Here is a 14,976-nt window from a genome sequence, read left to right on the forward strand (position 1 = left end):
TCTGAAAGAAGAGAGGATTGTAATGACACCATAACTCAGCAGACTGAGACTATTTGTACACCACACAGAATGTCACAAAGAAAACGAAGACCTCCCAACAGATAGGGATATGATCAATAGAGAACCGGGGGGCAGATGTTGGCAGTGATGTGGAGATATTGACGAAAACAGCTTAAATTTAAGCACATGCCGAGACTTAAAGAAAAAAAAGAAGACTGTTTTGATTATGACGCATGTGTACTTAAAAATGAGTTTTTTGAACAGTTTGAAATATGTTTGCATATGTTAACTAATTTAGACTAATTATTGAAAATGAATTGTAACCGATACCACTATAAGTAGTGTAAGTGTGAATAAATAAAAAAAATTAAGAAGGATAACATTAACGTGGCATTCCAAACAAAATCTGAACTTTAATTCCAACAACTGAGTTAATATGGCTGCATTTTGACTCATAAACATTTTAAAATTATTTACTGGCATTGCTACAACTTTCTTTTAATAAAATAATTTTATTATAGCCGTCAGGTAACTCTAAAAACGACCACAAGTAGCTTTTCTGTCATTGGTGTTGTACGTGTTGCCTAACCAAACACTTAAAAACTTTAAGTCCGTTGGGGCAGGGTAAGGGGTTGTCCAAAAAATACTTAAAAAATTCAGCAACGTCGGTGCCACTAATGGCACCTTTTCCGCACTAGTCGTTATCGAATTTCCAACAAAAGTGCAAAACGCTCCACCCTACTGTGCAGGGCCCTGTGTGTATATGTAATATTTTATGTGATTTATCGTTGACGAAATATTATATGAACGTATATAGACCTACATACAGACACACAAACGTCAATACGGAAATGGTAGGTCTTCATCCAAATCTGTTAGGATCTAGATTTACATTAGGTATTTTGACCTAATACAATATTTACTAGTTATAGTATAACATGGAAGTAATAACAATCACTCACAAAAATGTAATAAGATTATGACACCAATGTTGTAAAGAGTTTATTTATACGTACAGTATTTTTCCAGTTAGAAATGGTTTTGATATGTTACATCAAAAATGTAAGCGTAACTGATATTACTCTGCAATGTCTATTCGCGAAGTACCTGGAGAAATTTAACTTACAATACCTTCCAAATGGTAGACGCTACAATAAAATTAATTACACCAATGAATTTCTGAGAAAATTGTACATGTATTTATCACTTGCACCTATTCCCATTTGAAAATCCGAAAGTTGAATCCAATATGGTAAATCCAAGATGGCGGCGGAGGTGAGTAACATGTGTCAGAGAAGCAATACGTGATCCAATTTGTTTTGCATAAGCCAACATTTATGTCCAGTTACATCTAAAGAAACTAAATCAATTTTGTGCCCGGGCATTATAGTAGTGTATGATTGAATTCCGGATATATGCAGGCCCATAAATATGCAAATTACCTATATAGGCCACTAAAATTAGTACAATACACATTGTGCCGTTGAGAACTTGGCATTTGACTTAATTTTACACGAATTCAGAGGGGACACTTCGCGAATGTACACTTATGTCCAAAATTATTGTCGCATGTCTATAAATATGTTCTTGTAGGAATATAATTTGATAACGAATTCGCACAGTATTTTTTGTAATGTTAGTATGTGTATGTGGCAAATTTCATGTCAAAATAGCAGTAAATAAGAACAATAAAATGAAAATAAAACTTTCTTGTCCATTTAGCAACATTTTGTATTACTCAATCTAATTTTCGTATTTATAATTCTTTTCTTATGAAATTTACCACAAATATACATTTCCCCATTATGTATATTTAGTATCAGTGTTAAAAGTACCTTGCAAAATTATTATCAAATTATATTCTTACAAGAAGACAGTTATAGATATGCGACAATCATTTTGGACATGAGTGTACCTTGTAAGATGAATTCTTACATTGATATTTATATCAAATGACTTCAATAAACGTGAGGTGAAATGTTGATATGTCGAATTGTTCAAAAAATGTGTTATTCAGAAAGGATTAGGATTGGAAATTCGATTGGGAATCTGGGCTTTCGACATCTATGGTCATGTTAACCCGTCACGTATAAGGGATGACATCCCTCGGCGAGGACACAATCAGGGGAAAGAGAAGGAAGGAAGCGGCCTGGGGCGTGTATGTTAGGTACCATCCCCTCATTTGCTTGCTGTGAATGAGGAAAATCCAGGAAAACCTCTCAGGATAGCTGGCCTGAAAAAGCTTTTTACACGTTTTTGACCGAGAGTCCCCACCGGAAATCGTACCCGAGACCGTGTTATTCAGAAAGAAAGAATAAAGTTACACTTATACGAAGTTTATACCAATTAGATTTAGGGCTGTCATATTCAACTGGATGTTTTGTGACGTCACAGCACTAATCATATTCTTAAAGGACAGAGAGAGCAAGGAGGGAACAGCAAACGTACACTTTAAAAACGGTATAGTTAATACAGCGCCAGAAGAATTATAATTCGAAGTACAATATTATATTCTTAAAAAAAACTGTAGGTTGGTCAACAAAAATTATGGTTTTCCTAGACATATCTACGATATTACCAACTATGTCAATTATAGTACTTGTAATACCACCTAGAATGGTTATCGAGACCATCACAAGATTTATTATAGCTGACCCAACAATAAAAAGACATGTTGCTGTAACGTATGACTTGTTATTGTAACAATCTATTTGGTGCTGCGCTTACCATAAACATAGTGCTCAAAAAGTATCTTTAGGCTGGAATCGTCCCTTAAAATATACTGTAATCCTGTAAGAACAAAACAAAAAAACAGTGTGAAAACACCTCTGAAGTTACCATTTGTTTGTACAATTGTTTTTTTAATGCTAGCCGGAGGCTAGCTACCTTTTAGAGGGCTACACCCTCTTTCAAGGACGGATTTGTAAGGAAAAGTAGGATGTAGGGAGTTGGGCTAAGAGAGAGTATTTTGTAACTTTATTTCATCAATAATACAAACAATACAAATGTACTATTGCAATACTCCTTGTATCCATACCAGAAATATCTAATAATTAACAATGACAATCTAAGCTGGGTCGTACTTTTTGTTATAAGCAAAGCTTTTACGTGATGTATACATATTTTTAATTTATACAAAGTAAGATAAAACGTGTTATATTTCCCGTAATATTTTATGAAAGAAATGTTATGAAGCGAATTTTCGGACAGCATTTACACGAGTAGCAATGCTCCCATCTCATGTGCTTATTTGTACTACACAAACATGGCTCATAAGATTATACTCATTTACATGCTAGCAAATGCATAAACTTTCGTAAATAAACTTTCCTTCACATGATTCTCGTAATATACGAGGTAATGTTAATATGGTTTATGTAACAAGAAATATGTTTCCAATGGCCATGCCATGTTTAACTATATTTTTAAGTTGTGATGACCTTACTCGATTTTAGAGTGTAACGTTGATAGAAGACAGGGCGTAGTGGATGATATTGCAGCTACGCTAGTTGTGAATTCGTTATTAATCGTTTCCTTTAATTGTGTATAAATAGCGGGATAACCATATATTGAATTTAACTACTTGCTGCATAAACTTACCTCTGAGCTACCTGGAAATGGATCTGGAGTATTTTGAATGTCTTCTTCAGGCTCAGAGTATAAACCATCACGTTGTTTCCTGACATTCCGTTTGACGTTTTCTCTTGTAGGACCAGACTCAGAGTACGGATCATCATCATGATGTTTTCTGATATTCCATTTGAAGATTTCTTTAATTGGAGCAAGAAACTTCTTTGATTTCTGTTTCGTGACAAGCTTTCGAGAAAAATGAACCAAGCGCATAGGAATCTGTAAAAGCAATTTGTAAGTAAAACACAATTTTATTAACAGAAAAAGAAGAAGAGGAAACTAGGGGCCTCATTCCATATCATACTTGGTAAAAAACTTGCAGACCGCAATGCAAAATAAGTGTGAGTTATTGGTAATGATTCTGTGAACAAATTTACTGAGTATAGATTCTAAAATGCAAGCTTTGCGTCCTGTCGTTACACCGCATCGTATGTCAGATCGAAAATTGTAAACTGTAAAACTCAAATTTTGCGTTGAGTTGGCGCAAGACAAAGTGAGGCTGCAGTGATCTTCTTTATTTTACAATCAACTTTTCTAATTATTGCACGGATATTTTATACTTGCTATCACCGCCACTGCCTTCGTTGGTGACAACGAAAAAAACGGTAATTAGGATATTGTTTTATTTAATGAGTTTAAGCTTAAATAGCCTAAACATAACTAGGAACTTCCGAGATATGGATGTGATTGGAGGAAAAACTACAAATAGGGTCTAATAAATTTCATGATTGAATGATTTACACCTTCATATGGGTATATAACATAACAACACAAATAAATATAAATGAGGAAAAGATAAATATTTTAAAACATAAACCGAACAAATTCTTGGTGAATAAAGCATTCACGCATTAACCTTATGTAAAAATAGGGCGGAAAACTTCAGATATATTTTAAATTTAAATGCCAAAATGAATATCCCATCATTCACAGGCACAGGGCTGGTTGGTCCAGATAGGAATTCCCATCTTGGCCACTTTAGTCAAGCATATAATAATAATAATAATAATAATAATAATAATAATAATAATAATAATAATAATAATAATAATAATTAAAGTTCTAAGAACAGCTTTAGCCAAGTATAGTACTATACAAGGTAATTGAATATTTTGTGCGAAACAATTTAAAGTTTTAAAATTCAATGTTGGTACCGTGTAGGAGTACAATTGAATCAGTGAGTAGAAAAAAGAGAATATTCCCCAACACGGTACTTTTGAAAAACGAAAAGTAAAACTGATTACCGGATATAGCATTGTTTACGTAAAAATATCTGTATGGGAGATTTGTAGCGTAAGGTAAGACCTTTCAATTCCCAAAATTGCAAAAACGTAATCGGATTGGATATTTAGTTATAGAGAAATTGTTATCGTGGAATGTTATCCGATTCAATTGTAATATTTCATAGTTTAAAAACTGAGTCATATACATAAAGTAAAATATAACAAAGTAAAACCACTAAAATAGCCCTAATCTTAATGATTTGGTTGTCTTAACAGAATGAAACATTACAAAAGTCCTAAAAAATTAATACAAACCTGGTGTCTAAGAGTCCAATCTTTAATTAAACCTAATAAGTAAGGTACTTGATATAGAGTTCTTACTACCGTTCTTGCACAATAAATTTGCTTTCCTTACTCTGTGAGATCGTACTCTGCACAGGGGTGGACTGGCTATGTAAAAAGGGCGCGGTCACATACTCTGGAAGGGCGCCGTCCATCTGAGGCTTTCGCTTGTATGGAATACCCCCTCCTAATAAAACAAAGTGCCACGGGGCTTCGCTCGGAAAATTAGTACACAAAAAACAACAAATGATTAAGTAGCTATTGCAGTTAATCACGATAGAATTATACAAATTCAATATTTTCGTAAACAAACAAAGAGACTTTGAGTGCTAAATACGACGCGTGTTTTTTAAGTAAGGTCCGTTTGGTTGTAGACACTAGTACTTCGCGCGCATACCGCAACTAGCGTGTGTGTCGTGTACCGGCATGCCTCGGGAACAACTGTGCTCAGTTTCAACTCTGTAGCTGCCCTGTACGGTTGTGTTCTTTGCTTTCACAATGTTGAGAACAGGCGCTTCACAATAACAGGTCTCTCAAACGAATTTCCTGACGTGTCGAGATCAGTGCTTTACAAAACTATTTCTGAACACCTAAAGTTTAGGAAACCGTGCTCCCGTTGGGTCCCGAAACTCCTAAAGACGACCACAAAAACCAAAGATTTGAGTGTGCCATGAAGTTCTTGACTAGTTATCACGAAGAAGATGACGGCTTCTTGAGTCAGATCGTAACTGGAGACGAAACATGGGTTTCGCATATCACGCCCGAATCGAAGCAACAGAGCATGGAATGGAGACATACACACTCGCCTGTAAAAATGAAGGCCAAACACACTCTGTCCCAGAGCAAAATCATGGCGTCGGTGTTTTGGGATAGGCATGGTGTTTTGTTGGTCGACTTCATGCAACGAGAAACCACTATCAATGCAGAAGCATACTGCCAACCCTGTGAAAGCTACGCAGAGCGATTCAAAACAAACGACGCGGCATGCTGACAAAGGGCATTGTTCTTCTCCATGACAATGCAAGACCTCAGACTGCAGGTCAGACCCGCGATTTGTTGGACAGTTCTGGCTGGGAAGTTTTAGACCACCCACCCTACAGTCCTGATCTTGCGCCGAGCGATTACCATCTGTTCCTCCACCTCAAACAACACCTCAGTGCCAACCGTTACAATGATGACAACGATGTAAAAACGGCAGCGAACTCTTGGTTATCGGAGCAGGCGGCAAGTTTTTATGAAGAGGGTATTTTGAAATTGGTTGAGAGGTATGGTAAATGTTTGAACAAACTTGGCAACTATGTCGAAAAATAGAGTAAAGTATGTACTTTCTGAAAATACATTTACTTTTTTGAAATAACCTTTCGTTGTGCATTTATGTTCAAACGGACTTACTTAAAAAACACGCCTCGTATATTAGGCCTATATAAATCTGCACACTTTAACTGAGACTACAAAAATCACACCAGTTGTTTAAATTCTTCGGCTACATTTGTTAACAGCCTAATCATAACTGAAGATTTGAGTTAAGTTTGGGGCTTATGCTATTTTTCATACTTTTCTCCTTTTAAAGCTATGTTCATCATAACATTAACTTATTTTTCATCTATTTTTAAAACCGTTAATGAAAAGTATACATGTAACATTTACTACAAATTAACAAAAGTAAATTTAGAATTATATACCTACCTAGCGAAAAAAGAAATTCAAAAACAAAACTAGAAAATGAAAGTAAAGTCACTGCTTTATGCTTGAAAGAGCCTTCGCATCTCCTTGCTTTTTTCTCACATTTTGTCAATAATAAGATTTTTGTCTATTTTGGTCAGAATGTCTCTTTCTGAGTTCATCAAAAACAATGATTCCAGATGTTCATCCGTAAGTCTTGAACGGAGTCTTGTTTTTATGTAACGCCACTAGCGCCTCTAACGGCGGGAGTGGGAGGGAGAGACATGTAAAAATGATCCAAAATGACCGAGTTAGAGTCAAATCAACATATTTCGAAGTCGCTGAGATCATTAATGGTACCACCAAAGCCTAAAACAGAAAGGGCAAGGCCGTAGGCCGAGTAAAGACATGATCTGGGGGCTGAGCAGTAGGGGTGGGAGGGTTGATATATAAAAATCATCCAAAATGACCGATATTAGAGTCAAATCTATAAATTTCAGGGTCCCTAAGATCATTATAATGACATTCCCAAAGCAAAAAATAGAAAGAGCGAGGCCGCAGGCCGAGCAAATACTGGGATTTTGGGCGGAGCGTGGGGTTTGTAAGGGTGATATATAAAAACCGTCCAAAATGACCAATATTAGAGTCAAATCTATATATTTAGGGGTAAATCTAATATCATTAATAGCATTCCCACGCCGAAAAATGAAGGAGCGAGGCCGCAGGCCGAGCAAATACCGGGGTTTGGGGTGGAGTCCTAGCTGGCCAAAGGCTAGCGAATTTATAAAATAATTATGAAGCTTTTTTTTATTATTATTATTATTAATGTGTTCAGAGAGGAAACTGTTCGCCTTCCCGAGGCTAAGACGGGTCTTAGCCCCTCTCGAGGAGGGCGCAAAGGCACTGATGTGAGGAGGGCGCAGCGGTCATCGGGCCGGTACTTGATTATGGCCAGTCCACCCCTGACTCTGCATGAGATATTATTTACAAGGTACGGTCTGTATAATATATTTTCTAGAATGGACTATAAAAATCTTAACGTTTGTTGTTCCCTTCTTTGTGATAACAAGTCTAGATTAAATACCTCTAATAATATCTCGTAGTCACAAAGTATTGGTACAAATGTAAATGTATATATATATATATATATATATATATATATATATATATATATATATATATATATATATATATATATATATATATATATATATATATATATATATATATATATATATATATATATATATATATATATATATATATGTATGTATGTATGTATGTATATATATATTCACCGAGAACGTTTGGGAGGTGATTCCTGACACCAAGATAAGACGAAAAGTATAGACAAACCTGGGTGCACAAATGCTTCCTTTCGGAGTTATAGGCTGCCGAAAACATGAAAAAATGATGTTTAAAGATCCATAGCTCCAAAACTATGGGGCTTACCGTAGTCGGATCAAGAGTTCACATAAGAACTAATATGTTCCCTATCCAAAATTACATGCTTCAGAATCCTAAGGTACTCATGCAACAATTTGTATAGAGGCAGTTTGGTTACGAGCATAAACTTGAAGTACTCACCAACTACGTCTATTGAAATTACTTCGGAAGTACCACAGGATTCTCTAACATGGATATTTGGATAGAGCACATACTAGTTCCTAAATAAAGTCTTGATTCGACTCCGATAGGTTCCATAGTATTGGAGCTATAGACCTTTAAAGTTCATTCTTTCATGTTTTCGGCAGCCTATAACTCCGAAAGGAAGCATTTGTGCACCCAGGTTGGTCTATACTTTTCGTCTTATCATGGTGTCAGGAATCACCTCCCAAACGTTGTCGGTGTTGTTTTGAAACACCCTATATATATATATATATATATATATATATATATATATATACACCTTTTTCTGGACCTTTTTTACGTCACGACCATCCCTGATAAGTTTTATATAGTCTTATAGTCTTACTATATACGTGCTGTAATTCTCAAACTTCGACCGGTTTCTAAGTACCGGCAGATTACCCCTTGTGATGTTTGCATGTTTGATGACGCCATGTACATGGAGATTGAATGTGAGTTGATGATCAAAAGTTACTCCAGGGTCCCTGACAGATTCTACCTTTTCTATAGTTTCACTGTTTGTACTATATTTTGTTGCCAAGTACTGAATTTTCTTTGTGTACGTTACATGTTTGAATTTATTGATATTTATGCTCATACCGTTATCACACACCCATTTATAAATGCTATAATAATAATAGTAATAACTATTGATAAAGCTTAAACATTTAAGGATTGAAAATCTTAGTGTGTAATAACTAAAGTCTGTGACAAACATCTTGGCATTTCAGCTAAACGAATAAAACGCAAGCTCTGACGCGACGTTGCCGAGTGCTAAGGGGAGTGGCTATGGCTAAGCAGACGAACTACAGCGCGATCAGGTGACAGGGGATAGACGTGGATGTGTACAAAATAAACGTGGCAATACCGCTGGCCTCTCATTTGCTAGCAGCATTTAAAGGGAACTTGGAGCGCCGCCTTCAAATGCCAAGATGTTTGTCACGTCGTTTAGTTTATTGACCTAATTTATGTTGTTCGATAAAGATTTATCATCATGGGCGGGTCCAGGGGTGCGATGGGGACGTTCGATCCCCAGAAGAGGAAACTTTCTTATTTTATATATAAATAAAAACCATTCCAGAGTTTGGAGCTCTTAAAAGTAGCTCTAACTAGCAGTATTACAACCCACCGCCCCCCAAGAAGTCCGTCCTGGATCCACCCCTGCTTACCACGTTATGTTGTTATATGATTCGATACAATGGTCCATTCTATGGTTTCATAGTTTGTGATACTTTTCTTATCTGCCATTTTGAATTTGCGCATGGCATAATGTACAGCGGGGGATACTTCTAAATGGTACAGCCATATAAAGATTTACGGCTAAGGTGTACCATTTAGAAGTGTCCCTCGCTGTACAACTTGAAGGAACTTGTTGCGGTAGTTAGGCAACCAGCATGACCCTTGCATGTGGCATGTTGTGTTGCATAATTACACTCGCTGGCCACCTAAGAAACGCCACTTCGAAAACAAATAAAGATAACGAGCCCAGAATTGAACATAGGACTCATAAGTAGAAACTGTTGTAAAGGGAATATTTTAATTGTAAAATCCAGAAAAGGAAAAAAGATAATACAGTAGAACGTCGATTATCCGAAGTAATTGGGGGACATGGGTGTTCGGTAAACTGGTTTGTTCGGATAATCGAACTGTACATGTTTATTTGCCAAAAAGAAGTACTGTACAGTAAATTTATTCATAAAAACAGGCATCTCTTTAAGTATTACAAGGGACGGTAGGGTGGGAGCGTAACAGGTGCGAGCGAGTACACAGTTCGGTTAAGCGGTCGTTCGGTTGACCGACGTTCGGATAATCGACGCTCTACTGTACTTGAATAAAGAAAAATATAAAACGTTTTAAAAAATTCCGCTCCCCCCCCCAAAAAAAAGCCGGTTCTTTTGCTTCTTTGCTCAGTTCGCGCGAGCCCTAACTGCAAAATGGTCATCTCTGATCACGATACCAGGCTTCCGGCTTCCAACTCAAACTCAAACCCTCATCCCTCAATTGCGAAGCATGAATGCTTAACCACTAGCCCGTGCTAGCCTACGTCAACTCTTTCTCTCCCTTGAGATATACGCAGTGGTGACTAAGATCACTGCCATTTTGTTGTGCTATCAACGACGCTCGCCGGCTGAAAATATTTTGAATATATGTCTACTGCGCCTCTTGGCGAAACTGAGCTCTGTGTAAAATTAAGAATTGAATAAAGACGACCTAATCTAATCGGTATTTAGTTGACATTCTAAAGACTATACACTAATGCAGTGGTTCTCAATCTTTTTTGAGTGATGGCACACCTTTACTGAAAGTCCAGGGCATCGCGACACATTTGTTTGATATTATTATTATTATTATTATTATTATTATTATTATTATTATTATTATTATTATTATTATTATTATTATTATTATTATTATTATTATTATAGTGAAATCCTAGAAGTTTTTATAATGTGATGACTGTATATAATACTGGGCATTATTGCTGCCACTGGAGACGTTGACTGGGACAGTCTGTCTCACAGTTTACTTTAACTAATTATTATTAAATTGTTCATGATTTTTAAATTCTAAAATTTCGCGACACACCCTAGGGGACTGCGTGACACATCAATGTGTCACGAAACAACGCTTGAGAACTGCTGTACTAACGTAATGGCAATTGACATTTAAGATATATATTTTTGTTTCAATTTACAATCGTGTATGACTAGGTACTGATTAACAATAGTCCATCATAAATATATAAATTTTACGGGTAAAATGAATGAGTGCAATGAAAGAGAATTGTGTAGGATAGTAAATTCCACTGTTGGAGGAATTTTACACAATGTACTTCACGTTTACAAGTGTGGAGCTATTACAAGGATTATACTATGATTAAAATGAACGATTGTATATCAAAGACGATTGTGTAACATACTAATTTCCACCGGGAGAATATTCCTGCACGAGGTGGGCACCCTGTGTTTTATGCTTACAAATATGCAGTTATAAATCTGATAACATTACATGTGCTCTAACGAATATAATTTTATGTGATATTAAGTATTCTTTGCATTATCCTCGTTTATGCGAATACTCTTCATAGCTACGCATCTGCTCCCTGTGAACGCACTCCTGCCCGAGCGTCCTCCTGCACTCCCGCCCTGACTCGGTTACATAGCAGCGTGGTTCGGATTCCACGTTAATCAGTAGGTCCTGTCTCATATTGCCTCGCTGCTGAAAGGGACGTTAAATTCAAACTCAACTAAACTCGACTATATAGCATTTTTGCTTTCAGCATAAGTTGATTTGTTTTTTCTACAGTTGTTATTTTATGGCATAGTCCGAACGCGTATTTATATCTACAAGGAGAAATACTCGTAAAGTGAATCTGCACCCATGAATACAACTCATATCATAAGAATCCATGTCTAAAACTCTATGAGTGAATCTCGTGATGAAATATACGCATAAGATAGCAGATAACAGAATAGTACGTAATCATTTTTAGGCCACATCAGTTTGCACGAATATGTGCACTCTTTACGCAATTATTTGAGTATGCGTCAATGTAGTAACAGTCCAGAACATCTTAGGGAATCATTTTTAAAAAAAGGAAAAGAAAAGGTTCTTTTATTTTAACGGACTATTCTTAATCTGCACCTAAGACGGGACGATTAACTGAGACGTTTCAAATAATAGCAACACGAGATCTTAACACATGTATGCAGTGGAAACTCCGCGTATGGTGAAAGCACTTCTAAATAGATAACTTACTATCTAGAATATTTATAATAGAGATAGATACCAAATGCATCAAGCGAAAGCCAAAAGTAAATATATATCATGTCCTTCAAAAAATATATAAACATACCAGTGACAAGTAATTTAGCACGTACATGTTTTAAATAAATTACCTACATAAATATTGAGATAAGGTTACTACGTTACAACATTACGGTTTTTTCTTTCTTTATTAAGCTCAATTAGGTTGTTGAGGTACAGACATATGTTCCAGCCACCTATATCACTGAGTTTATTCTTTTATATATGAAAATAATGGATAATAATCAGGGGCGCCCGGAGAAAATTTTCTAGGGCGGTCCATCTCCATGGTTGCCATATTACGTCTGGTATTTCTGGTATTTAATATACGTGGTTTGCTATATTACGTATACATTTTCATGAGCCAGGGGACAGGCCCCGCCTGTCCCTTCCCTTCGGGCACCCATGATAGTAATAAAAGGAGACTGATAAATGTGTCACTGTTACACTTTTCGTTCACAGAACGTTGCAATATTCTTAATAGTATTATTACAATATTCATTAGGTGCAAGTACACAAGTGAGCCTTACTAGGATCAAACTAGACTTCTTATCACGGTGAAAACTCAGGTGATTTCATAACTGTCGAATATCTACTATCGCTACCGCACCTGCTTCTATAGACACAGTCCTGCTACCGCACGGGCCCACCAGCTTAGCCCTGCCCCGACTCGGTTAGATAGCATTCATGCATTTCACTGGGACTTAGCACAACTTAGTTTGTCCTTTCTCCAATGTTATATACAGCAAATGTTTAAACAATGTACTTATACGCAAATCGTGAAAGTATTCAATTTTTCAACGATTACTTCTAGTGCCGCCTTCAATTTCATTTATGCTAGTGGGATATTTTTATGTCGCTCAGCGCAAATCTTTTGGAAAACAGTAAAAAGAGAATGAAATAATTATAATTTTTTGGCAATTCTAAACGAATATTTATGTTTACTTAAATATTTATTTATGTTATTCGTTAATTATTTGTTACGCACAACATTTTGATTCCTTTAGCACAAAAAATATTTTAATTCTTTCATATCTCCTCAGGGGATGTTAAAGTCTAAAAAGTTCCTTTACGTATACCACTCATCAAACGCAGTTGTACGTGGATTCATTTAGCGTAGTTTTTTAAGATTACATGAACTCTTCGTGATTATATAGTTGTATATACATCTTCGCAACGGGAGACACGGCTTCGATTCCCGGTGTGACTTATGTGGTTCGATCCCACCTTAAGCTGTAGGACTACGTCTCAAATGGCCTAGGTACTGAACGGCATGTTAAGCTCTAAATTTACGGTACCTTCCTCTTATAACATAGAGCAATATTAATTGAGTCCGTCAGCAGAGAAAAGCACCAAGTCAAAGAAATCAAGTTTTCATAAGGGACTAACAATGTTACAATTAAGTGTTTGTATTGTTATATAGTTTACTTTCTTCTTACCTAGTTGACAGGGTGAAATACACATATGTTTTGGGCAGGGGTAAATGCGAGGGGACCGCGGGGATGTCGTCCCCCCACTTCCAGAAAAAATCTGTGACGTCCCTCGCCGCTTTTTAAAAAATTACAATGGATGAAGATAGGCACGGGGGATGGCTTGACGTTATGCGTCCCCCTACTTTTTCAGGTCCACTTTTATCCTGGTTTTGGGATAACAAAGTTTCTTTATAAAACATTATTTTAAAACGTTGAGTTAGTTGCTTCTCCATTGCTTCTCCGAAATCTTTAGAGGAAAATATTTTAGAAATATTTATTATTGGCCATACAATTATTATTAATGCATGGAATACATATCAGACATAGTTCGTAACAATACCAGGCCGGTAGCCAGCCCAAAAATATAGGGGGGCCGGTAGAACTTACGGGGGTTCCAATTCAACCATATTATAGTTCATCACCATATCACAGTTCATTTGCAAGCCTACCGTGAAAATTTTAGGGCGGCAGCAAAAATTTAGAGAGGCCCCGACCATCCGTAGACCCCCCCTTGGGTTCGGACCTGAACAGTATTATAAAGTAATACACAATATATCTGTTGAAAATTGTCATGAAGCATTGAATTTGGAAGTAAGATCTTCATGTTTTTACATAAAATAAAATAAACATTACATTAAAATAACTTATTAAATAAGGCAAGTACATTGGAGTCCATAAACAAAAAAATTTGTCCGTCTGGAGTCTTAACCAGGAAATGATATTATTGTTAAATTCTTGTGCTTCAGCAAGTTGTTCTACATTCTTAATAAGTTTGTGTATCTTCTTTTTGTGATTGACTGGTACTTTACAGGTTTCATAGGTAGTAGAAACTGTGTCCTGTAAAGTGGAATATTTCTTATCTTTTGATAACTTATTCAAGGTCATAGTAAGGCTTTGACTAACGCATGGTTATCAGATGTGTATTCAGAATCCCTTATTAGTACGTAGTAGTTGACTAAGTTAACTACTACGTACTACGTACTAAGTTAATCACATGTGACTAATTAATTTAGAGCATATGGTTACAGTGGTGGATCTAGAAGGTAAGAAATAGGGGGCAGCTAGAACCCTGACTCTGATATGTATATCACGAGTTAACAATTTTTCATGGTTCCTGCAGATATTTCCAACTTAACTCTCTCCCTATGGATATTGGGCCTTATGCAGAGTTTTTTGAAGTCTGATTAAAGCCATACTACGGGGTTGACTAA

At 36.3% G+C, this 14,976-nt stretch overlaps 1 protein-coding gene across 3 annotated transcripts in view; it reads right to left on the reverse strand.

Annotated features, from left to right (window-relative positions):
• LOC145663532 (uncharacterized) overlaps window positions 1–12,543 on the reverse strand; it is a 48,051-nt gene extending 35,508 nt beyond the window's left edge. The window contains exons 1-2 of one of the 3 annotated variants that reach the window (XM_081729643.1): window positions 12,368–12,543; window positions 3,601–3,849 (exon numbers count right to left, since the gene is read on the reverse strand). In XM_081729643.1, the coding sequence (XP_081585769.1) occupies window positions 3,601–3,843 (243 nt within the window). In that variant the 5' untranslated portion in view covers window positions 3,844–3,849; window positions 12,368–12,543. Of the gene's footprint in view, window positions 1–3,600; window positions 3,850–12,342 lie in introns of all 3 variants that reach the window. The other 2 variants (XM_081729642.1, XM_081729644.1) reach the window with 2 other exon arrangements.
• Window positions 12,544–14,976: the final 2,433 nt, after the last annotated feature.

The sequence above is a fragment of the Thermobia domestica genome, chromosome 11, assembly GCF_964235325.1.
Source record: "Thermobia domestica chromosome 11, izTheDome1.hap1.1, whole genome shotgun sequence".
In the NCBI taxonomy this organism is placed as follows: Eukaryota; Metazoa; Arthropoda; class Insecta; order Zygentoma; family Lepismatidae; genus Thermobia; species Thermobia domestica.